This window comes from Ovis aries, chromosome 1, assembly GCF_016772045.2.
Source record: "Ovis aries strain OAR_USU_Benz2616 breed Rambouillet chromosome 1, ARS-UI_Ramb_v3.0, whole genome shotgun sequence".
Taxonomy (NCBI): Eukaryota; Metazoa; Chordata; class Mammalia; order Artiodactyla; family Bovidae; genus Ovis; species Ovis aries.
In genome coordinates, this window is record NC_056054.1 from 25,682,565 (window position 1) to 25,709,844 (window position 27,280).

The 27,280-nt window shown below is 37.9% G+C and overlaps 1 protein-coding gene across 1 annotated transcript in view; it reads left to right on the top strand.

Annotated features, from left to right (window-relative positions):
- Nucleotides 1-3,142: 3,142 nt before the first annotated feature.
- Nucleotides 3,143-27,280, top strand: part of RNF11 (ring finger protein 11) — a 46,476-nt gene continuing 22,338 nt past the window's right edge. Inside the window, exon 1 of the mRNA XM_004001961.6 lies at nt 3,143-3,753. Coding sequence (XP_004002010.1) covers nt 3,631-3,753 — 123 coding nt within the window. The 5' untranslated portion in view covers nt 3,143-3,630. The remainder of the gene's footprint in view (nt 3,754-27,280) is intronic.

The following is a 27,280-nucleotide window of genomic DNA, read 5'->3' on the forward strand; positions in this document are numbered from 1 at the left end:
TGGCTAAAAACATTGATAGGATTTCTGCTAAAGGCAGGCCAAGGTGGTCAGATACAAAGGGAGAGGGACTCTGGCTAAGCTAATTCAACTATATTCTTGCTAAACTGAAATAAATAGGTCAAGCACAAAGCCCAAAGTTAGAGCCTTGAGGGCTTAGAGGAGCCTGACTAGAGCTGGGTCTAGAAGAGTCTTTGTCACTTCAATAGTGTTGGTTATTTTTTTATTTAAAATTGTTTTGTAATTAGATCACCCTTTCTGGTATACAGGACACTTCCCAAATGTTCCCTCCTAAAACTAGATTAGGAAGAAAGATCATTGAATAGCTACTTCGTTACAAAAGTACACATGGATGCTAAAGGCATTGAAGATAAGTCTTCTCCCATTCTCTTGTTTTTATACACTGAGAAAAGACTATCAGAACGAAAAATGACGTAGTTCCCTCTCCCAACCTAATAGAGGCAACTGGTATATAATTTAAATACTGGCTTTACCCCCTGGGTAGCCATGTGAAGCCATATTTCTATTCCTGTAAAACAGGAATGTTAACATCAACCTTTCAAGACTCAGGCTAATAAATGGAAGTTATGGTTTCATTCATTCTTACATATATATTCAGATATACACACATCTGTGTATATACATAGAAATTATGTTAAACTATACACATAAATAGATACATAGAATATAATATAGTAATGGATCCCATTTATTTTATATTTTTACATATATTTCAACTAAATGAAATCAAGGGCAGCTATATGAAGAAAGTAGCATCTAAGGACGATCTTAAAAGATAGTTGGATTTCAACAAAAGGGAACAGCATGGCAAGGGATCAGAAATGGAAAAGCATAGTGAAAATTGAGGGCATGGTAAGTATTATGATGTGGCTGGAGTATAGGATGCCTGGTTGGAGTCAAGAGTCATATAGGCGGGATGGGGAAGGAGGTGGGAGGAAGTTTCAAGAGGGAGGTGACTTATGTATACCTATGGCTGATTCATGTTGATGTTTGGCAGAAACCAACACAATTCTATAAAGCAATTATCCTTCAATTAAAAAATAAATTTAAAATTTAAAAAGTCATAGTGGAGATCAGGATGGGACCAAATGGTTCAAGGCCTTAATGTCATGCTAAATTTCTGAACCACAAGTCTATGAACGCTCTCTGATCACATTCTTCATGACAGTAGTGTGGAGAATGTATAGATGGTGCAGAAGCAAGGGCTTCATTAAGAAGTTGTCACAACAGTTCAGAGGGGACCAGGGAAATAGCAATAAGAGAAAAGAAGAAAATACCTGAAAATTTCCTTCCAAATGATCCAATAATTTTATTTGTCCAAGCCACAGCATTAAGCAATGATTCTTGGGGATGTGTGAAAGATTCTGATAACAAACATGGCATTACAGATACACCTATTCAGGTGGGAGCCATTAACAGGAAGAAAGGTAAGTCTTGGAAAAGAGGGAAAATAGCACAATGGTTACATTTAATGTGTGATATGAGTGTATTCAAATAAAATATGTGATTTTGCAGAACAAGGACTTCAAAGTTACAGCATTTAGGACATGTCATTTTAACACAGTTCTACTTCCAAGAATCCTTTCTGATCCTCACCCAATGCTCTAAGTACTCCCTACTGTGCCCTCTAGAGGAGAAGGCAATGGCACCCTACTCCAGTACTCTTGCCTGGAAAATCCCAGGGACAAAGGAGCCTGGAGGGCTGCCGTCTATGGGGTCGCACAGAGTCGGACAAAACTGACGCGACTTAGCAGCAGCAGCAGCAGCAGTGCCCTCTAGAAACCTGTCCTGGGGGTGGCAGGAGACCTCACTGTTTACATATCTTCCTAGGTGGATTCTGGGCTCCATCAAGAATAAGCCAGATTTCCTTAGTGCCTAATATAGAGTCTAGTGGGGAAAAAAAAAAAAAAAGTAAATGAAGAATGAAAAAAAGACAGTCAAGACCCTCTTTTCCCCTCGTTGAATGAATATTAGAGCATTCTCATCTTTCTTATTTCCTCCCTCTACATACATTGCCTCTTGAACTCTTTGTTATTTCGGTTAAGAAGAAAGGCTATTCTGCCTCAGGCAATGTGCCAGGTCTTTGTACAGAGGAGGGGCAGATTCAGCTTGATCTGGCTGTGATAGAGACTCACAGGGACTCAGGAACTGAGTGCTCAGGGACTATGAGCACAGAGGAGGTAACTAACCCAGACAGGAGGGTTAGAGGACAGGCTTCCCAGTGGAATCAAAGTTGAGTCCAAGAAGGACAAGTGTGGATATAGTTTGATGGAAGGTATAAGCTCAGGAGTGGGGAGAAGTGAGTTTATGTCAGAGAAACATCATAGGTAAAGACCTCAGCCAGAGGGAATAGTCTTCTAGATAACTGAAAACTATTCAGACATCCTAAAGATTAGAATATGTGAGGGAACAAGGCCACAAATGAGACTGGGGAGGTAGCCAGATTTGTAAACCATTTAAGAATTAATACTTCAGTCATAACAGTATTGGGAAGTTTTTAATGAATGTTTTAAAAGGCTTAAATTCCTCCTACAGGAATGACCTGATCAGATTTACATTTTAAAAAGATAACTGTACAAATAGTAAATTGAATGGGGGCAATGGCGAACGCAGGGGAAATAGTTCAAAGTATTACAGCAGAGAAATGACGGTAGCTTGTACTATGGTGGTAAGAATAGAAATAAATAGAATAATCGGTTGAAGAATTCTTCTGACTGTGATGTAGGAGGATTGCAAAGTGACTGGGGAGGTAGTGAGTTTGGACTTTATTCTGAAGGGATAGAATATTTTAATATTTTAGTCATGGGAGTAATCCATTCAGATATGGGTTTTAAAATGGATTACTTGGCAGAAGGTGGCCAGAAGACTGTCAAAACAACGCACAGTTAAGAGCTGAGACAAGCGAAGAGGGAGCAGAGCGCGTGGGGAGGAACCGAAGACCCAAAAGAGGTATCGGAATCGCGTCCCAGGCTGTCAGAGAAGCAGAAACTGACGCAGCCCCAGAAACAGCTGCTGGGGACGGGGGAGGGGCAGGGGGGTGGCAAAGGAGCAGGGAGCACAGCCGGAGCTACCCACGCCTCCCAGCGCCGGGGGCGGGACCAGGGCACGCACGGCGGCGTGACGCAGGGCCGCAGCTGGCCTCGTTCTGGCCGCCGCCGCCGCTGCGAAGCGGAGTAGGATGAGGCCCGCGGCTGCGGCTCCGGCGTCGGCGGGGCCAGCAGTAGCAGCTGAGGCAGCAGCTGAGGGAGCCGCGACGGCTGCGCCCCCCCACTCCTGACCTGGATTAGGCCCAGCAGCTCCGTGGCCGCCGCCGCCCCGCGGGGGGGCGGGGTGGGGAAGTGCTTCGTCTCCCCGCCCCCCCCCCCCACTGCCGCCGCCTCAGGAGGCAACCGCCGCGACCCCGGGAAACCCGCGGCCCAGCCTTAAGCCCCCAGCCCCAGGGACTGGCATGAGCTGCCCTTCGGCGGCGCCGGGGGCCGGGGGAGCCGCTGCCGCCTGAACCCCGGCCTGCCGCCCGACCCCACCTCGCTGACCGAGGCTGACCGCGGAGCGTGCGAACGACCCCGCCACTGCTTTCTTCCTCCCCCAGATCACACACCCCAGCTCCAGAAGATGGGGAACTGCCTCAAGTCCCCCACTTCGGATGACATCTCCCTGCTTCACGAGTCTCAGTCCGACCGGGCCAGCTTTGGCGAGGGGACGGAGCCGGATCAGGAGCCGCCGCCGCCATATCAGGTAGGGGAGGGTGTGTGTTGGGGAAGGGGGGTGCGAGGAGTAGAGGCGGCTCTGGCGGAGATTGTGGGGGCTTCGGGGCTGTCTGTCACTGTCCCTGGCCTCGGCAACACCCGGCCTGAGAGGCACTGGACCCCCTTAGGGCTGGGTTTAAGTGTGATTGATCCCATCGTCAGTGTAGGGGGAATCCTTCACCTCCCTTCGAGCAGTGTGGGGATACTTCTGTCCTTGAGTTCTGGGATTCGAGTGTGTGACTATATCCCCTTGGCCAGTGACTGGTGGCTAGATTGTGGAGTTCGGAAGTGATATTTTCATGCCTTTATATGTGCATTGTGAGGTTCGAAGGTGATTTCCTCATCACCGGCTGGATTATGGGTTCTGGATAAGTGGTTAACCTCCCCCCACTACCCCACCCCACCACACATACATCCCATTTATACTTTAAAGTGTGATCCTCCTCTCCTCCCTCTCGTCTGTCTGTATTCATTGAATTTAGTAGGCGTTCATTTCTTCCTGTGCTTGGGAGATTTTCAAGTAGTGATTTTGGTTCCAGCAACATGGAGTTGCTTCTTTACATATATATGTATACATATTTATGTGTGTGTGTGTGTTTATACTAATTGTAGGAGTCAGCTTAGCGACTGAACAGCAACAACAGTATTAATTCTGAACCCCTCCTCTTTTTGCTCCACCCCTGTGACACACCTTTTAAACGCGCTGATTTAGAGAACTTGATTATCTTGAACTTTGGAAACCTTTAAACCTTACTTGAGAAATACCTTCTGTTACTCATGGTTTCTCCGTGTGTATCAAAGACTTGTCTTCTAAATGACTTCACTGCTTTTTGTGCAGCAGTCAGCAGCTCCAGATGTCTTTACACGATTTGTAAAGAGCTGAAGCCCTCTTTAGAAAACTCAAAATAGATAGGTAGATGTTATAATCCATAATATATATATAAACCTTTCCTCTACTATTTCAAGATGTTGATTAAAAACTTTACCAGAAGGACTTGGATAGTTAAGTGGCTTAATTTTTTTTCCTGATTGGGGTTTAATTTTCTAACTGGGCAGTCTCCTTTGTTGTTTCATGTGGTGACATCATTATCTAGTGTTATTCTTTTCTCATTCCTATGTTAATCAGTGTCTCACCACACCAGAAAAACCTGATCACAAATGCTGGTTTTCTGAATAAAACCCATCAGGGGCCTTTCATATATGCTGGTAAAGTCCAGTCTTTTCATGTGGCTTACAGAAGACTCCATGATTTATCCCTCACATTCATATTCCAGGCCTGTCAAACACAACAGCTTATTCACACCTCTCTGCCTTAGTTCCAATTGCTCTCTCTGGAACCCTTCCCCCAAGGTCAGCAGGTGAGCGTGTAATCCTCTTTGAGGACTCAGCTGAGCTGTATCTGAAGTTCCTAAATTCCCCTCCCTTTCGCCCTGAATCAATCACTCCCTTCTTTGTGTCTCCCCTGAAGGAAGTGTCTGCACTTTCAAAAGCAACGCATATAACACTTATATGTTGTCCTTGTTAAGTTAGATGTGTGTCTCATTCTTGAGGCATTTCCCTCCTTCTCCAGTATAAGCTGAATGCAGGTAGGAACTCTGTTTCCTGTTTGTTGTATCCTCAACATCTGGCTTCATAGTAGTTGCTCAGTAACTGGAATAAGGGAAAACTCTAAGCCCTTGAGAACAGGGACTACCCGCCAGTGCTTAGTGCAGTTTCTGGCTCATGAACACTTAAATGTTGAGTGAATTAATGAATTTAAATGGAGTATTGTTATGTAAGTTTACACACCCATTTCTTCCAAAGAATTGTCACAGGAGAAGTCTCTTTAAAAATCCAAACCAAATCTAAGTGCTTTCCTGAGTCTTTGAAGCAAGTAAATTGTTTCACTCTTACTTTCCTTCAAATTTCACTCTTGATTTCCTTCATAAATGTTTATAGGACAATGTGCTTATTTCCATTTCATGAAAAAAATTTTTTAGAGGTACGAGTTTTTATTTCAGAATCTCCTATATTCCTTAGTCCTCTTATAAGCAAGTAAAATACCTTCAACTTATTGTACTCTTTCTCTTAAATACATGTATATCTTATACATTGTTAAGAATAACTTCTTTAGAATTTATGGAGATTGTATTCAATATTTGCCTTTTCCAGGAGGATAAGATAATAAAGAGAGGGTTTTTTTGGTATCAGGTAGAAAGGTCTTTTTGAAATGTTTGTGACAATGGGAGTTTTTCGTGGTTTCCTTTTCCTGAAATGAACAACCCAGATACTGATAGGCAACTTTGGTATCAATTTGAAGAAAGTAATTTCTTCAAAGATAAAAGTATAAAAAGAGAAACTTTTGTAAAAATTTGTCTTACCTGAAGGAACTGAAATGTTTTAGGAATGTAAAATATGTGTTAGGAATGTAAAATTCAGATTGTCTGAGAAACACCAATCCAAGATAAATAATTTATACTTTTAATGAACAGAAGTAACTTATTTTTTCTTCAAAAATAGTATATAATTGACAGCTATAGAAATACTGGCTTATTTCTTTAAAGAATAGTTTCAGCTACAAAAGGATGTTTTAAAAATTCAGAGAATAACTGATTGTAAAGGAACGCATTTGGTATTCTGCAGTGAGTAGTTAAAAGATGTGTGTACATATATATGCCAAGAGCTCTATAATAAACTTCAATAAGATCCAATTATTTCCTATTAGCAGGATCTGAGATTTGTTTTATCTATTTATGCTTGAAAGTAAGCATAAATAAACTGTGGTCAAGTTTATGGAAAATACATATTTCTCTCCTGGGTTTCTTTTGTAGCCTCCTCACTGGTCTCACTCCTTTCACCCTTGCTCTCCCTTTAATCTATATTTAATCTGTCATCCAGATTGTTTCTGGTAAAATAGATCATGACACTCTACCAAACTTTCTGTGAATCCTCATTTCATTCAAAGTAAAATCCAGATTCCTTAGTGTCCCATAAACCCTACATGATCTGTACTCTCTGCCCGCATACGTAGCTCTCTTTATCCTTGCTGCTACTCTACCCGTGCTGGCTTCTCTTTAACCTCTCTGGCCTCTTTGTTCTAGGATACACCAGAACTTTTGCCCTTGTTGATTCTGTGCCTTGAGTACTTTTCCCCCAGGTATCATCATGGCTGACTCCTTTCCTTTCAAGTTTTTACTCAAATTGTGTCACCTTCTTAAATCCTCTCTGACCACCCTATTTAAAATTGCATTTACCTTAGCTCTCTGCTAAGCTTACCTTGTTCTGTTATTTTCCCATAGCATTTATCATTTTCTAACATTATTTATTATTATCTGTTTCTCCTGCTGGTGGTAAACTCCATGAAGAAAAGGGAGTGTTAAAAAAAATTGTGGTTTCCCAAGTGCCTAGAATAGTGCCGGGACATAACAGGCACTCAGTTACTGGTTGAAGACTGGATTTCCTTTAAATGAATTAATATATTTATTTTGAGGCAAATGCAATTGAATGTCTTATAAAAATTATGCATATTCCTAGTGCCTTTTTCCTTTATTGTGGGTCATTTTTAAGAAATCAATCCTAAAAATCTAATCCCAATAATACTAAATATAGTAACTGGTTTAAAATAATCATTGATAAAATAGTGTAATTTTTTTCAACCCTTTGTAATCTTAACAAAATGTTTATGAGAAAGAATGTGAATTCTTGTCCTTAAAGAAATCTGAGATAAGAGGTTAGAGCTGTTCTTGAATTAGAAGATTAAAAACAAGAAATTTGACATACCATCTACTCTTTAAGGAAGGAATTTTTAAAAAGAATACAAAGGAAATCTACCCATCAAGGACAGTCTTAGAAGGGTTGTTAGAAGGAAGATAAGTCATGAAAGGCTGAGGAAAGGGCCAGGTAAGATAGCCCAGCCTTGGAAGGTGTAAGTGAACTAATTGAAAAACCACTAGTCACTCAAAGACCCCCATTCCTCTGCAAAAAAGCTCTTTACAGTATTTTTATCTGAATAGGTATATATTTGCACAAAATGGTATCTCTCAGTTTTGCATCAGTTGTATGTTCAGTAGTTTGAGATTTACTGATCTCTTCTGTCCTGCACTTTGTGATTAATACATATGAGATTTTGAAATCAGAAGAAAAATTATAATACAGCACTGAGTGCAGTTGTAGCTCTGGTTTTGGAGTCAGATGGGTCTGAGTACATATCCTGGTTGTTACTTATATGTAGACTATGAAGAGGGTTTATCAGATTATGTTACGTCTTGAGGAGCTTCTTTCACAAATAACAAACATAACATTTTGGATATTTCAAACTGACTGAAAGTTGTTTTTTTAAGGCGTGGTCTCTCCTTTACTCTCTCTCGTTTAAAAATCTAGACTAAGAAAATACTTATTTTTAAGCTTTCGAACCTGTAATAAATAATACCTTGTTTTTTTGATATCTTTATGAAGTTCAGGTAATTGAGGTTTTGAGGGTTTTTTTGTGTGTTATTTTTAATGTACTAGTATTTTGTTTACCATTTTGCTGAAAACTACCTCAATGTATCTCACATATCTTACTCTTAATAAACAAATTATTTAACATATCTTACTCTTACTAATCGAATTGTTTGTGAGATTTTATCCCTCCCCTCTTAAAGTTCTACCTTTTCATTGAGGTGCAGATCAACTACAACCTCTTTAATAAAGCTTCCACTTTCATTTTTCCCTCTCTTGATTTCTTCCAGTACAGTACTTTTTCCGTGTAATATTTATCTGGAAATCATATATTACCTTATTAATTAGTTCTTGATGCTTTAACATTTATTATTTTTCCAGATCACAATTTTCTTAAAAGTGAGAATGATGTGTTCAGATTTTAAAAGTTTCTCAGTAGAGGAGAATGGCAGCTTACACATTATAGACCTAGAACTCTGCCTTCTCCCTCTTAGACCATCACCACTGCAACTGAGGTCTTCATGACCTCTCACAATTTGATGTTTAATGTCTGCTCTTCTCCCCATTCATTTCATCCATTGTTATTCAGTAGATTCTGTCCAGATCAGATTCCCTTGCCTCTTAATCCTTAATGATTCTTCATGACTCATCACTAAAGACCTATCTTAGCATTCAGAGTTATAATCTGACTTCTTTTATACTTTCCCAGCTTTTGTAGTCTCATATGAAATTACAGGTGGCACAGTGGCAAAGAAACTGCCTGCCAATGCAGGAGATGCAAGAGATGAGGGTTCAGTCCCTGGGTTGGGAAGATCGCCTGGAGAAGGAAGTGGCAACCCACTAGAGTTTGGTGTTTTGTTTTTTTTTTTGAAAGGAAAGTTTGCTACAGATGCTGGTGTCTGGGGAGGTAGGGTGGCAGACATCTGTCCAAAGGCCAACTGCCCCCCGACACACTCACACAAATACGCACTCTATAGTCTCTTGCTGGAAAATTCTGTGGACAGAGGAGCCTGGTGGGTCAGTGGAGTCTTCAAAGAGTCGGACACAACTGAGTGACTGAACACACACACACACGCACATAAAATCTGTACTCTAGTCAGACTGACATTTGCTATATAATCTTTCGGGTTGGTCAAAAAATTCATTTGAGTTTTTGAATGATGTGACAGAGAAATGCAAATGAACTTTTTGATCAAACCAGTATATATGTATGCCTTCTGGTTCCCAACCTCTGCCTTTGCTCATTGCCCAGAAATACCCCTTTTAATCATTCCCAGTGTAAATTTTAGTTTGCAGTGTCCAGCTCAAATGTTAGAAGTCCTTTTCTGATCTCCCCCAACATGAATAGCTTCTTAATCTGAACTCACTTAGCGCTTGTTTACCTTTCTTAGGACGCTTTACCTTTCCTATTTGATTTTAATTCTTTATAACAATGTTACATCTCCCCTTCCAGAATCCAAGTCTGATGATTCATCTTTGCATTGCTAGAACTATTTTCACATAGCAGACACTCAAATACTTGAATAAATGGGAAAATCGGTTACTGTGTTTTTCTGTGAATGTGAAGTTTTATGGTTGTTGACTTCTGTGTAATTGTTCCCAGAATCCTGTGCTTTAGTGTTTGGCTTTGGTACTTTAGAGGGTTCTGCTATTTTTCTCTCCCATGTTAACTATTTTATCTGACTATATTCAGTTTTGTCCCATCACTTCTAATTTATAAAGTGCATAAGCTTTGGGAAAGTTAATCTCTTTACATTTTTTTTTCCTTTGAGTTTGGTCTGTGTTCAGCTTGCCTCATCTTTCTTTTTTTTTAAATAAGCAGTTTACTTGTAACCATTGTTGCAGGAATTTTGTCTGTGCATGATCTCCCACTCTGGATGTCCTTTAATTAAGGCTGATTCTTTGCCATTAAGAATGTATGAGCACCTTTAAGATTAGGATAGTTTGTGTTAGAGTTTAATTCTAGGACTAATTATAGGGTAACTTGAGAAGATAGGGGTAATGAGTACTTGGTACAGAAGGTCTGAGAACTTGACTTTCTTAAAATATTTTTTAGTTGGTATTTTCTGGTATATATTTTTTTTGTAAAATTTTGATCTTTAAAAAAATCTTAATACTCAAGATAGGTTAGATTTTCTTTTTTTAATGATCTTAATTTTATTTGGTTCCTTCTACATAGTATAAGTGTCACAGACTGGCTACTCTAGGTTCTCCCTGCCTTTTTTCTTCAACTTACACCACTACTTTTTGTCTTCACTGCCTCAGCCAACTTCAGAACTTGTAGAAATGAGGAAGGGAGTGGAAGGAGGATGATGTAAATAAATACAATTTAAATTGGATGTCATCCTGCCCCAAGCCATTTCTGAATATAATTATCCTCTATGTATTACCTTTCTTCAAGCAAAGAGTTAGGGATGATATAGAGTTAGGGGTGCTGTGTTTCTGTCCTGTATCATAGAATATTTTAAGGACTGTAACAAATTCCCAGAGGCTGATTACTTGTCAGTAACTTTTAATATTGAATTTAACAAATACTTATGATATTGTTAACCTGCTCAATATTCAGGATTTTTGCACTTGTGATATAAATGAAATTAAGAGTGAGATGGTAAAAATAACCAAAGACTCAGAGTGGAAATATAAGTGCAAGATGTGAAGAAAAGCAAGCATATAGATAGGCAAAGTGTATGTGTTTTTAATGGCAGAAGAGATTGCTACATCAATTGAAAAGTAAAGTGATAAGGGAGAACTAAATATATTTTCTGCTCTTGGGGAATCTGGCTGACCTTTTGGTTTTGATATTCAGTTTGACTTTGTGGTATGTTGCTTTTAAAGTCTTCAAAGAGTTTCTTTTTGTAACCAATTAAAAATATTTTGAGTTCATTTTAATGTGAATGCACATATACCTATCTTTTAATTAGCAAACCTGAAGTGTGTTCCCAAGGGCAGTTGAGCAATTAATCTTGTTACTTAATCCAGAGAGCGTACAATAAGGTAAATAAGGGATCTGAAAGTATGGGAATGAAGAAAGCAATCCTCCAGATATATTAGTTCCTAAATTTATTAAAACTTTTTGAATTCTTATAAAGCTAACTGATTTTAAGAAGAATGAGACCTTTATAATTGTTCCAGTTAAATTGCACATAATCTTGTATAACAATTTAATTGTTATATTTGAGGAAAAAAGCAGTTTACCATAAACTGAGTAGCAAGGCTTTAAGGTTAAAAACCAAGACACTTGATACCTCACTTCTTCTACCAGTCATTAGGTGTGTGCTGGGCACGAAGACAAAAGGAAAAATGAGTTCTTTACCCCTAAAGAGCTACTGCTTTAAGGAGACAAGATTAATGTATATACATGAAGCATTTATTCAGTGTGAAACAGTGTAATCAAGTATTAAATTGTTTCAGACTTTTTAAGTTGGAGGATCAATTGATAATATAGGGCAGTGAATCACAAAATAACTCTTTAGCTTCTGAAGATATCAAATGATGAACATCAGTATGAAAAATGAATAAAAGAGAAGAACTGCCCTGATTAAACTATGAGTTGGGGAGCTTGGAGCCAGAAGAATAATCAGTAGGTGGTGAGCATGAATTTAGAGGGAGTTGTATAGTCTTGTACAGTTAAGTATAATATGTGTGTGTAAAACCTTTTTATTGTTTATATATAATATAATAAAGACTATATCTTTAATAGTGTAAATAACAATCCCTTAGCTACACAACCTAGTGAACTTGCATTGCAGGCAGATTCCTTACCGTCTGAGCCACCAGGGAAGCCCTTAACATATTATAGCCACCATCAGTATATAGCCAATATCCAGCCCCCCAAAAGGCTCCCTCATATCCCTCCAACATACAATGCCCCTTCTCCAAAGGTAGCCACTCTTCTGACCTCTTAACACCTTATATTGTTTTTACCCAATTTTGAACTTGAATAATTTGTTCAGCATTGTTTGTGAAATTCAGTTATGTTGTTTCATATTCGTGGGAGCAGCTCTTTATTTTTCGTTCCTGTTCAGGATTCAGTTGAATAAATACACTTTTTTAAATGTAGATAATTTTTTTAAAAATCTTCATTGAATTTGTTACAATATTGCTTCTGTTTTTTATATATCGGTTTTTTGGCCCCAGGGCATGTGGAATTATAGCTCCCTGACTGGGCATTGAACCCATTGGAAGGTAAAGTCTTAACCATTGGACCACCAGAAAGTGAAAGTCGCTCAGTTGTGTCTGACTCTTTGCAACCCCATGGCCCTGGAATTCTCCAGGCCAGAATACTGGAGTGGGTAGCCTTTCCCTTCTCCAGGGGGTCTTCCCAACCCAGGGATCGAACCCAGATCTCCCGCATTGCAGGCAGATTTTTTAACAGCTGAGCCACCAGGGAAGTCCCTAAATATATTTAAAGTCCATGTTACTATTTGATGTATATTTGGGTTGTGTTAGTTTTTGTCTGTATGAGTGTACTATGAACATCTTTTTTAAATATACATAAATACCTATTTGTATATATTCAGGAGTAGAAATGTTGGGTATTAGAACAGATATGAATTTAGTTTCTCCCACAATATTGTATTACAGAAATTTCAAAAATAAAGAGAAGTTGACAGAATTGTTTGGACACCCATATTCCTACCACTTAGTCTGTAGTTAACATTTTGCTGAATTTGTTTTAACATACATCCAACCCCTTTATCAATTCATCCTATTTAGGGATGCATTTTAAAATAAGTTGCCAAAGTGGTTTCACCAGTTTACACTCCTATCAGCTGTGTATGCTCTACATCCTTACCAGCACTTGATATTGTCAGTCAAGCTTTTATTTTGGAGTTAATAAGTCTGTAAAAGTGTTTCAGTGTAGTTTTAATTTGTATTTCCCCAATGAGAAGTGCAGGCTTCTCTGGTGGCTCAATGGTAAAGAATTCGCCTGCCAATGAATGTCTTCCCTAACCCTTGGAGAAGGAAATGGCAACCCAATCCAGTATTCTTGCCTGGGAAATCCCAGGGACAAAGAAGCCTGGAGAGATATAGTCCGTGGGGTTGCAAAGAGTCAAACATGACTTAGCTCCTAAACAACATGAGAAGTGCATACCAATATGCATATTAATATGTGGTCTTTTGTTGCTGGCCTCTTACTTAACTGTTTTCAAGATTCATCTATATGAATCCTGTGGTATATATCAGGACTTCATTCCTTTTTATTGTGAAGTATTTCATTGCATGGATCAACCACATTTTGTTTAGCCATTCATCATTGATGAATGTTTGCACTTGCATTTTTTGGCTCTTATGAATGCTTTTATAAATGTTTGAATTAAAGTTTTTATACAGATATGTCTTTATATCTCTTGGTTTATACACTTCCTAGTAGAATTGCTGTGTCATATAATTCCATGTTTAACCTTTTGAGGGACTGCCTGACTTTCCCTGAACACTTGTAGTATGGTTTTACATTCCCACCAGCAGTGCTCAAGGGTTCCAATTTCTGCACATCAGCACCAAAACTTGTTATCTGCTTTTTGCTTTGTTTTTAAATGGCCACTCTAATGACTATGAAGTGATATCTCATTGTGGTTTTGCTTCCATTTCTATAAAAGCTAATGTTGAGCATCTTTTTGTATGCTTCTAGGCCATTTGTATATCTTTGGAGAAATGTCTATTCAGATCCTTTATCCATTTTTAATCAGATTGTCTTTATTATTGAGTTGTCAAGAGTTCTTTATATGTTCTGATCCCTTGTCAGATATGAGATTGCAAGTTTTATCCTGTTTTGTGGATTGTCTTTTCACTTTTTTAAAAATTAATATTTATTGGAGTATGGTTGATTTACAATGTTGTGTTAGTTTCTGCTGTACAGCAAAGTGAATCAGTCATACACATACATACATTCACTCTTTTTTAGATACTTTTCCCATAGAGGTTGTTAGAGTATTTTGTAGAGTTCTCTGTGCTGTACAGTAGGTCCTTATTAATTATCTATTTTATGTATAGTAGTGTGTATATGTCAATTCCAATTTCCAAATTTATCCCTCCCCCCACTTCTCCCTTGGTAGCCATAAGTTTGTTTTTTTAACATCTGTGAGTCTGTTTCTGTTTTGTAAATAAGTTCATTTGTACCATGTTATTTTTATATTCCACAGATAAGCAATACCATATGCTATTTTGCCTTCCATTACTCAGTATGACCATCTCTAGATTCATCCATGTTGCTGCAATGGCATTATTTTCATTCTTCTTTATGATTGAGTAATATTCCATGGTATGCATATACCACTTCTTTATCCATTCTTTTGTCCATAGATATTTAGTTTGCTTCCATGTCCTGGCTATGTAAGTAGTGCTACAGTAAACGTTGGGGTGCATGTATCTTTCTGAACTATGATTTCTCCAGACATATACCATATGATTGTGGGATCATATGGTAGCTCTATTTTTAGTCAAGGAACCTTATTCAGTTGTTCACAGTGGCTTTATCAATGTACATGCCCATCAACAGTATAGGAAGCTCCCTTTTCTCCATACTCACTCCGGAATTTATCGTTTGTAGGGTTTTTTGATGGTGTCCATTCTGATCGATGTGAGGTGATACCTCATTGAAGTTTTGATTTGCATTTCTCTAATAGAGGTGTTGAGCATCTTTTCATGTACTTTTTGCCATCTCTGTGTCTTCTTTGGAGAAATGTCTATTTAGATCTCTGCCTATTTTTTTTAATTTTTATTTTTTTAATTAATTGAACTGCATGAGCTGTTTGTGTATATATATATATATATTTTGGAGATTAATCCCTTGTTGATCACTTCATTTCCAAATATTTTCCCCTTTCTGTAGGTTATCTTTTCATTTTGTTTATGATTTCCTTTGCTGTGGTCTTTCTTGATGGTATTACTTGAGCACAAAAATTACTAATTCTGATACAGTCCAGTTTATTTTTTCTTTTGTCACTTGAGCTTTTGGTGTTATCTGAGCAAAGTTTGCCTAACCCAGATTCAAAAAGATTTATTCCTGTGTTTTAAGAGTCAATTTTTGTGTAAGTGTAAGGAAAGCCCAAATTTATTACTTTACACGGGAGAAATATCAATAACCTCAGATATGCAGATGACACCACCCTGATGGCAGAAAATGAAGAGGAACTAAAGAGCCTCTTGATGAAAGTGAAAGAGGAGAGTGAAAAGGTTGGCTTAAACGAAGATCTTAGCATCTGGTCCCATCATTTCATGGCAAATAGATGGGGAAACAGTGTCAGACTTTATTTTGGGGGGCTCCAAAATCACTGCAGATGGTGACTGCAGCCATGAAATTAAAAGACGCTTACTCCTTGGAAGAAAAGTTATGACCAACCTAGATAGCATATTGAAAAGCAGAGACATTACTTTGCCAACAAAGGTCTGTCTAGTCATGGCTATGGTTTTTCCAGTGATCGTGCATAGATATGAGAGTCGGACTGTGAAGAAAGCTGAGCACCAAAGAATTGATGCATTTGAACTGTGGTGTTGGAGAAGACTCTTGAGAGTCCCTTGGACTGCAAGGAGATCCAACCAGTCCATTCTAAAGGAGATCAGCCCTGGGATTTCTTTGGATGGAATGATGCTGAAGCTGAAACTCCAGTACTTTGGCCACCTCATATGAAGAGTTGACTCATTGGAAAACACTGTGATGCTGGGAGGGATTGGGGGCAGAAGGAGAAGGGGACGACAGAGGATGAGATGGCTGGATGGCATCACTGACTCAATGGACGTGAGTCTGAGTGAACTCCGGGAGATGGTGATGGACAGGGAGGCCTGGCGTGCTGCAATTCATGGGGTCGCAAAGAGTTATACGACTGAGCAACTGAACTGACTGACTGACTGATGATCCTGTTATCCTGTTAGAGCACCACTTTTGAATACTGTTTCCCCATTGTTGTGCCCCAAATCAATTGTCTGTAAGTGTTAAGGGTTTATTTCTGGACTCTTCTGTCATATCCACTGATTTTATATGTCTGTTCTTAATGCTAGGCCTACACTAGTTTTGCATTAAGTTTTGAAATCAGGAAATGTGAATCTTCAAACTTTGTTCTTATTATTCAACTTTATTTTGGCTCTTCTTAGTCCCTTGTAGTTCTATATCACTGTCAATTTCTGAAAATAAGCCAGCTGGGATTTTGATTGGGCCACATTTAATTTTTTTTTTAATGAACCCACCCTAAAACATCATTATTATCCAAAATCCATAGTTTACATGAAGGTTCACTCTTGGTGTTGTACATTGCATGAGTTTGGACAAATGTACAGTGACATGGCTCTTTCATTATAGTATCATACAGGATATTTGTCCTGCCTAAAAAATGCTCTGTTTCACATAGTCATCCCTTCCTTCTAACCCCTGGCAACCACTGATCCTTTACTGTCTCCATAGGGTTTTTTTGGTCTTTTCAAGAATGTCTTATATTTACAATCAAATTGAATGTAGCCTTTTCACATTGACTTCTTACATTTAGTCATATGCAGTCGAGGTTCCTCCATGTCTATCCATGGCTTAATAGATCACTTCTTTTTAGTGCTATATTCCATTGCCTTGATGTATTACAGTTTATTTACATAAAGGTTATGATTAAAGCTGATATTAAATCCATGTGTAGGTTTTTGGGTGGATGTAAGTTTTCAACTCCTTTAGGTAAATACCAAAGGAGCACAATTGCTGGATTGTATGAGTGTGTTTAGTTTTGTAAGAAGCCACCAAACTGTCTCTCAAAGTGGCTGTACCATTTGCATTCCCACCAGCAGTGAATGAGATTTTTGTTGTTCCATCCATAGCCTCACCAGCATTTGATATTGTCAAGTGTCTTAGGTTTTCACCATTCTAATAGGTGTGTAGTGATATTTTTGTTTACTTGTATTAATTTGCAATTCCCAGTGCTTCTCATTGCGTCCACCTCTGCCCCTTAAGGTGAAGAAAAATAGAATGCTGTGACATATATCAAAATAGTTCCTTTCCTCTTCCTCCTCTTGCGAGCATGAGGGGATTTTTCTAATATAATAATAATTAATAATCTAATAATAAGTGATCCTAATAGTCACTGTGAGGACCTGGTATAGCTCAGGAAGTAACACTTACAGATTTAGTGCTGGTTCCCCTGGAGATTATAACTCAGGCTTGTTCATACTGAACCCCCCACAATCATGCAGCTCCCAGCAGAATTATAGTTTAGGTTTTTCTACCCTAGCACTGGTTCTACTTGCATGCTAGATCAGAAACTGGAAGTTCTTAATTTTCATAATAATTATTTGACAGTGAATGTTATTCCCATCTTATAGATGAAGAAACAGGCTTAGTTAGCTGTAGAGTTAGTCAGCTATATGAGAATTGAGTTTTAGATGGCAGAAGTAATTGCACAGTGTGGCAGTGGAATAGCAGAAGAATCAAAATAGATATAACACACTAGATTTGGCTCAAAGGCAGTCATGGGAGCCTGGGAGTCCTTTCCAGTAGAGTGAATCTGTCAGAAGAATGGGATACTGGAATGAAGTGGGTTATACAGTGATATAATTGAGGTAATGAGGCTCCTTTATAATAAAGTGGGTCTTCTAAAAATATCTCATAAGTCATATAAAGGTAGGTTTTGTATAGCACAGCAGGATTGTGCTAAATTGACAGAAATGTCCCTTTGTATAACATCTGTTTTGTCATTTGAAAATAAACAACACTGCCACTTAGCAAAATGCTAAAGTTGGCAAAGTATTTTTGTTGTTCCAGTGGCCTCTCCTCTGTCCTCAGCTGGTAATTCCCCTTTCATCTTTCTTTTCTCCTGTAAGTGATCAGGGATCCCTGTCTAACCTTTCTCTCCCAAATCAAAATAAGAAATGATACATTTGCCATTAATTGATATTAAGGCACCAATTCCTGATTAAAGTTAATTATAGTATAGTATAGTTCAATCCCTGGGTCAGGAATATCCCCTGGAGGAGGGCACGGCCACCTACTCCAGTATTCTTCCCTGAAGAATCCCCATGGACAGAGGAGCCTGGTGTCCATAAGGTCGCACAGAGTCGGAAATGACAGAAGCACCTTGGCACGCACGTGACATGCATAGTTCAGTGTGAATGTGTTTTATTTAGCATTATCTCCACTAGTCATTTGTATCCTAGTTTCTTGCTTTTTATTGTGATATTTTTTAAATGTTAAAGTAATAAAAGTAGATTTGAAGTTTAAAAGGGCCCTGAAGCCACAAGAACTGATAAGTAGTCTATTCAGTGTAATGAAGGAGCAAACAAACTTAAAAAAACAAGACTTGAAAAGATGAAATATTCAGCCTAGAGGAGTGGGATGGGGTTGGGGGTGGGAAGGAAGTTCAAGAGGGAGGGGACATACATATACTTATAGCTGGTTCTTGTTGTTTGGCAGAAACCAACACAACATTGGTGAAGCAATTATCCTCCAATTAAAAATTAAATTTTTTAAAAGATGGGGTATTGAAATCATACAGAGGTGGATCCAAGTATAGAAAATCTAACTGCAATTAGATTTAAGTGAAATTTTCCAATTCAAACAATTTATTTTGGATAGATAAGTTTGGGATAGAAAGCCTTCTAAAATATATTTTACATTTTTAACATTTTTTTATTCCAGTACACTATCTTTGGTAACAATGTCTTTCTAAGATTGATTCTCAGCTGAGTCAAACTTTGCAACCCACCCTTTTAATTCTTATTCCTTCCCCCATATCATAAATCACTGAAATACTGACTTCAGAGCAGATTTTCATCTCATTTTACTGATTCAAAATTATTAGAAAGATGAGTTTATGATACTCTCTAAGGAATAGAATGATGCCCAGAGTCTTCAATTATGCAGGAATATTTGTGTTACTGAGTGAAATTTATTCTGCTTTTCATTCTGATAGCTGCATTTTATAATTTTTGTGGGGAGGGGCCAAAAATTTCGTTTCCTTGGCACAAGTTTGCTAAAGTAAAGTTGATTTTAGCAGGAAGTCCATATACACGTGAGAGTAGAGAAATAGAGAAAGGGAAGAAACCTTTAATACTGAAGTGAGCTTGTCAGGATTTCATTTTTCAAATATACCTCCCATTCCTGTTTCATTAGCTGGAATTTTCTCTTGTCCCTAGATACTGTTTCTCAAAATGCTTTGTTTCTCTTAAAATGTACTTTAGTTACCTAAGACTCCTTATGTATAAATTCTTAAACTCACTGTAATGTTTAGCTTGAGAAATACTTACCTTTAAATCCACAGATCCCTTTGGGGTCAAGAATAGAACTGCATTTCACTGTAACTAATTTCCTTGGTAATCTTACATATCCATTCAAAAGCAGTGTCTGAGAAGGGAACCATGACTTTTCATCAGTTTGGTAAAGGTTTCCATGCCACAGAGAAGGTTAAGAATCCCTGAGAGGCAGTCTCTTGAGTTGCAGGTCATGAGCTCCTATCTCTGCTGCCAGAAACGGCAAAGCCTTGGGGGTTTGAACCACAGAGTTCTGATAGTTGTGTGATATAGGTATTAAGTTAAACTTTGCTGTTGCAACACTGTTAGGTAAACTGTCAGACCTCATTTAAGATTGGGTAACATGAAGTGGAGCCATTTTTAAATGACTGAAATTCTGAAATCTATTGAAAATTAAACTTGAGGTATAATTTCTTAGTCATGGATGAAAAAATTGTATCATAGCAATACAGTAGCATCATAGTTTCAAATTGCTTAGACTGTGGAGTTCAGATTTTTTTTTGACAACTCATGTTAGAAAAAATACATTTTATACCAGATTTGTTTATAAAAATAGAAACAAGTTTCATAAGCAGCATTGGCCCTTACCATTATGTATTCTGCATATTGTCTCATTTTCTGGAAAGTCCTAGCTTTAACCCTCCAAAACTGATCTCACAACTCACAGTGGCTATGAGCCCAGAAAGACTCCAAGATATAGTACCACAAAGATAAGATTACGACATACATTTAAAATACTTTTTATGTCTCTCATTTCAGACAAAATCTCTTAGGAACAAACTTGCCTCTCTAAAAAGAGCATTTTAGAGAAGCAGATACATGTTTGTAACCTGGGAGTTGTCATTAAGATGCTTGTGCCAGGTCCTTTACATTTATTATCTTTATTAAAGATTTTGAATTTTATCCTAGAAAAGGGGAAAGATAACCAGTGAAGGGAGAAGGCAATGGCACACCACTCCAGTACTCTTCCTTGGAAAATCCCATGGACAGAGGAGCCTGGCAGGCTGCAGTCCATGGGGTCGCTATGAGTCGGACACGACTGAGCGAGTTCACTTTCACTTTTTACTGTCATGCATTGGAGAAGGAAAGGGCAACCCACTCCAGTGTTCTTGCCTGGAGAATCCCAGGGATGGGGGAGCCTGGTGGGCCCCCGTGTGTGGGGTCGCACAGAGTTGGACATGACTGAAGTAACTTAGCAGCAGCAGCCAGTGAAGGATTTTAGGTAGGGTTGGAGAAGTATTATGTAAATTAAATTTTTGAAGGAGATCTCTGAGAACAATATATATTCTATTTAGGAAGCCACTGCATTAGTAGATATTGTTACCTGGGGTGTTGTCAGTAGAGAAGAAGAGTTACAGATGAATTCTCTTGTTATTTTAGAGAAATAAACAGCAGAACTCAGTAATGGATTATATGGTAAGAATTTTTCCCAAGAATAGAAACATCAAGAACACGTTATTTTGGGAGGAGATCAGCTCTGAAGGAAGAGGGTGGTATAAGAATAGGCAATAATGGGCTGTGGAATTGAAGGTGGATAGATTTTAATGAGAAAGATGTAGTATAAGCTTTCTGAGAAAGTGGAAGCAGATGGAATCCAGAGGTAGTGGGATTGGCCTATACAAAAGAAAACAAGCTTTAGTTTTTAATAATATTAAATAATACACTCATGTGGTCAAATTCACATGGACAAAAGTACAGGTGAGAAATCTTTTCTTTGGCCACTCAGTTCCACATCCAATAGGCAACTAATGTTAATATTTTTTTTATATCCTTCAAGAAATTTTATACACATGCAAACAAATACTAGTCCTCCCTGATCCCTTTACACAAAATGTAGCCCACTATACACACAGTTTTGCACGTTGCTTGTTCTTCCACTATGTCTTAAAGCTCTTTCCCTATCTGTGCATAAAAGCTTCATTCTTTAGAGCTGCATAGTATTATTGTGTATACTGTTATTTATTTAACCAGTTCTGTATTTGATGGACATTTGGGTCAGTACTATTCTTTGGATAATAACCTCTGTTTTAACAAGTCAGAAAGACTAACTGGAGATAGGTGCACAAATGGGCAGGACTATAAGTTTGACTGTAGAAGTTAAGTGGTCCAAATTATCTGAGTAGAGAGAGCTAGGTGGTCCATTTTGGGACCAGCAGAGTGAACTTTAATATTTAGGTTAAATGAGCTGATGTGTAGGGAGTTAACTTGGTCAAATAAGCAGGAATTAAAATGCCTCACCTAGGGAAATCTGGCCAGGTCAGTACACCAGATGGAGGTAAGGGAGTTACTGGACCAAGTTGGAGTCATTACCAGGAAAACTCTTAATTAAAGTACATGTTTGTCTGTCGGAAGTCACTTTTAGAAATCACCTTTTGAAGAAAAATTAGGACTATTTTTGGGTAGCCTCAAATCAGGACCTTCCATTTAAGGTTAAGTGGATCTAGCTTATCTGAAGGTCGATTCCTTTTTAGGGCAAAGACTGTGTTTTGGGTTCAGAAGCTCTATGAAAAGACATTACTGCCTAATTTCCAAGAATTTCCATTTTCTACTGTTTTTCAGTTATAGAATATATAATTTTAAGCTAAAATAGAAAAATTGATTAAGCCCAAATTATAAATTTGTTTGCAGTAACATAAGGTACTTGCAAGTGGTTATAATTTTTTCAGATACTTTGGGTGGGTCTAGGAGGTCACTCTCAGTATTAGGTACCACGGGCCAAGGATAAGATCAGACTTGAAACAGTACAAGTCATGTGGGTGGCAGGTGCCAAAGACGTGCGGTGGGACAGCTAACTTTGGTTATAGTTGTGAGAGGGCTTGTTTAAGGACTGGGTGTTCAGGTATCAACAGCCAAGATTTCTTCTCTGAATTTTTAACTTATATTCCTTCAGCTGGTTTTTCTGTTTCTCTGGCAACCATCCAAGTTCACCCAAGTGTCTCTTAACCCTTTCATTATTTAATAATTCTTGAGAAGCTGAAAACCATAAATCCTCTTCCTGGGCAGGTGCACAGAATTTTGTATGCAATTTGAAAGAATTTATGTACCCACTTAAGCCCAGATCTCAATTAACAATCTCTGGCCTATCGTCTCAAACTTCTGTTCTTACTTCCTTGCATTGCTTTCTTCAGTATACCTTGTCTGCTGCTACCAGGTCTCCTGTTAACAGTGGTTCCACCGTGCCTGCTATTTAATATAAAGAACAAAAATTTAAGAACATTTGATGTCCTGTACTCTTGGAAATTTGAATGAGTGTGACAGGGTCACACAGCTATTTTGTAACACCACACTGAGCCCCGTTTTCCTGATTTGTGGTACACAGTATGTATCATTGGATTTCATTACATAATTCTAAACTAGAAGTGGTTTTATATACTTTAAAAAGATATTTTGAAATTTATTCTTTTTTTTGTAGTTTTACAGTTTTAAGTATAAACAAAAATTTCCACTGATTTGTATACATTTGCACTCCAAAATAATATTGTTGAAACAAAATATTATTTAACCAATAGTATCCTATATACAAGAAAGTCTCAAAATAATTTTATATGACTGATTCAGTATCTCTTAAAAATGGAGTCTGTAACATGCCACAACGTGGATGAAGCTCAAATATATAATGTTCAGTGAAAGAAGCTAGACATAAAAAAAAAACACCACCAAAAAAAAAAAAGAAGCTAGACACCATACACATAGATGTGGCTCCATTTATATAAAATGTCTAGAATAGGTAAGTCCGTAGAAACAGGCTGGGGAAAAGGAGGAATGAGTTTTATGATTTTTCCCAAATGTAAATATTTTAAAATATAGTAGTACCCTCATATTTTTGCACACTTTTAGTTTTTCCTTAATGCCATTTAAGTATTTTCTCATGTTGCTGCAGTCTTGAAAGTTCCCATTTTTAAGAGCCATTAAATCTATAAATCCATTAAGTCTATATTATGCTCCTGTACATTCAGGGTGTTTCTTGATATTCTAGGATAAGTTTCTTGATTCTTGATAGTGGTAGTAGTGGAGGAGTTGGTGAGATGTGTTTCTCATGTATAAATTGTACCACGGAGCTTTTATGAAAAAGTAGTGTACTGACAGTTTCAGTTTGAAAATAACTTGTTAATAGCTGGCTGATGGGCAGATAGCCTTGCTTAGGGCAACTTTTACATTTGGATACTAACATTAGTAACTCTCTGGTAGTCATAACTTTTACTTATATTTGTATTAGGAAACCTTTTTTTTTTTTTTCTTTTGAGGTTCATTAGCAAAAGGACTTAAGAACTCTGTATTCTGCTTACTGGTTAAAAATTTCCTGATGACCTGACCCCTGGAATTCAGCTTGAAGAATCTAAAGATTCAACCTTATTTTCTAGTTTAAGACTTGTAGGTGCTAATATTTAGCATAATCTGAGCAGTGTAGTAGAAAAGTATTAGCATCTCAGTATTTATTTAATACAGTCACAACATTGAGATCCAAGATAGCTGTGTCTTAAAAAGGATCATCATATACAAACAAAACAGAAAAGACAATAAGATTTGGCAGTGATGTGATGAAATAGGAAATAACCCTCATACACTTCTGGTGGAAACATAAAATGGTGCAAGTGCTTTGGAAAACAGTTTGGCAGTTGTTCAAAAGATTAAACTTAGAATTATCATATGACCCAGCAATTCTGCTCCTAGGTATATACCCAAGATAAATGAAAACATCCCCATACAGAAACTTGTACACAAATGCTCATAGCAGTATATTCGTAATAGCCAAGAAGTGGAAACAACCCAAATGTCCATCAGCTAAGAATGGCTAAGCAAAGTGTGGACATACATACAATGCAGTATTATTATTCAGCAATAAAAAGGAGTGAGATTTTGATACATGCTACAACATGGGTAAAATATGCTAAATTGTAGGTCGCCAAAGAACTACTGTGTCGCTCAGTCGTGTCTGACTCTTTGCGACTCCGTGGACTGTAGCCTACCAGACTCCTCAATCCACAGAATTCTCCAGGCAGGAATACTGGAGTGGATTGCCATTTCCTTCTCCAGGGGATCTTCCCAACCCAGGGATCAAACCTGGGTCTCTCGCGTTACAGGCAGACGCTTTACCGTCTGAGCCACCAGGGAAGCCCCTATAAAATAGATAAACAAGGATATATTGTACAGCACAGGGAAATATAGTCATTGTTTTGTAGTAGGGTTAAATGGAGTGTAGTTTATAAAAATATGGAATGACTGCTGTATACCTGAACCTAATATAATACTGTGAATCAACTATTCAACAGCAATAGCAAAAAGCTGTTAGAATCCAAGAAATATATCTCCTAAAGAGTTTTGTAGAATTCTTACAAATGAAGTTCACTGGTTTTTAGAGGGCATTAGTTTTTCTGGTGATGTTAGCCCTGGTCCTTCAAATATTAACTTTTAAGAAAGAGAGGGGAAAGGTATCTGTTAAAGAACTTAGTGCAGTAAATGCAATAACAGACTTCCTGAGATCAAAAGCCAACCCTTGGCTGCTACAAACATATTCTCTTTGGAATTAATACCTTTTTTAAGCTTTCATCTTTTAACTCCTTAAAGGCTGTGTATATTCTAGCTCTGGTTTTGCAGAGAACTCTAGGGCTTATTACTGTTAGCTTTCCGGTAGTCATACATTTGCATCTTATGTTTAAGGATGAAAGATAATTATTGAAATGTATATTCTTATTCTTTAAGCTGGTAGGATGCTTGGATGAGAAAAATTTCAGTATTTTTTGGCTGTAGCAAAGAAGTGGTTCCAGCAATAATTTATGTAGTCAGTCAGAGGAATATCTCTTCGCCTACAACTGCCCTGGAAATCAGCTCCACTGGTAAGCAATTCTTTGTCAGTCATTTGGTACCATTTCCCCTCTGGAAACCAGTTTGCTTGATGAAAAGGAAAAGGTAGGCTAATTTAGGTCTCATTTAGCAAAGAAAACGGTGGTGGTGCTCACGAGACTCTTTACTTTAGACAAAAGTTAATTCAGAGGAAAGGTGCTTTATTGTAATGATATACACATGGGTTAGAATCAAAAAACTGTAAAGGAACCAAGGCAGCCAGTGTCTCCCAGTTCTTTTACCCAGGGACTTCAGGGTTTTTCATTTGTGAAAATATCACCACAAATATCTGGTGATTCCCTAATATCTGCTGATATTAGGAAATATCACAAATATCTATGATTTCCTAATACCTATGCAGTATTGTTCTTTACAGCATCAGACTTCCATCACCAGATTTCAGCAGATTTCCTAATATCTGCTTTACTCAGCATTTCTAATCTGTCTTTAATACCATTAGTTTCCTCAAAACCTCAGTTTACACGTTTCTTATTTGCTGCTTAGTACCTTTCAGGTCAATTAATTCAGTGCTCCAGTTCTAAGAGAAGACAGTCTCTTGGTTCATCCTCTCTTCAGCAGTCAGTAGGTGCCACTCATCAAATGTTTACTAGCCTATGGATCCACTGAAATGTATGCCTGTCCCAAGAATTGCCAGGTCATGGACAATTTAGGGATAGGAGCCTTTGATGTGGTAATCATCTTGTTTGCTATCTCTGTATCCCCCTACTTACAGGGGATTTAAGCTTTATAAGGACAGGCCTCATCTATCTTTGTCACCACTATATCTCCTTTGCCTAAAATAGCATCTGAAATGTGGTTGAGTATTTAAAAAATATTGTAATTTGTGCCTAGTCTCCAAATGTGACCTTGATTTCAGTTGTCTTGACCTTTAGATGGATTTATCTAATGACTTGCTATTGCTGAGTGCCTGTAGTAATAATGCCTACCAGCCGTCTACCAATTAGGATGCTGTGCTCAGTGAATATTTATATAGTGAATGAAATAAGCCAACTTTTTCATTTCTGTAAAAAACAAGCAAACAAATACAAACTGCCTCCCTGGAAGCAGTGCTCCTTTTCCATGTAGATGACTTTGGTTTGTATACTTTCGCATTAAACAAAACATATCATTTGTCAGTGTCATTGATGGGATACTGGGTTTTTTTCCCCTCAGTGTATAATTGTCATCCTTTATGGTTCAGGAATTGCATTAATGCTAGTCTTTAGGGTTTTGTTTGTTTGGTTTGAGTCTTTTTGGTCAGGAGTCATTGAACGTCAGAGTAAGAATATGCATTCAGATCATTTATCCACATCCTCCAGTTTATGGCTGTGTTTCAGTCTGGCAAAATGCAGGAAACATCCCCAGTAGGAGACTGCAGCTGGGGATCGGGTGCTGCCAGCAGCAGCTCGTGCGGCTGTAAGGAGAAAATCAGAAGAACTAAGTCTTCTGGAGGAAAGGATACAGATTTTGGAGGAAAGGATACAGATTTTGGTGACAAGCTGCATTCTTTAGCAGTGACTTTATTTTTCCTTTACCACAGACCAGACTTGTACTATTTCCAGCCTCAGCACATTATTTAGGCACTTCCCCACTGCATTGTTTTATTTAGTTTCTGAAATTGTATCATAATTCCCTAAACTGGGTCCAATTTTTAATATAGTGCCTTTCAGATAGATGTATTTAGACTTTGATCTGTTTCTGTCTTTCTTGACTTTAAACTCCCTGAGATTAGAGCCTATTTTATTTTTCATAACTTTCATAATTTTATAGATGCTTCATTATTTATTAACAAACAACTGGAACACTTCAGAGATTTACCTTATCAGAAAGTCAGACCTTGCTTTTTTGTGTGACTAACCCTCTTTTCTGTTTTTTCCTGCCTCAGCACATCTTGTAATCCTTTGTTCTTTTTCTGTTCTACCCATTTCCATGATGCTGCATTTCTTTTCCGAACACATTTTTAATTTAAATTACTCCCTTTCTTTAAGGCAGATATTTTGCTTGGATTCTCTTGGGCTTTTTGTTGTTTTTGTGTG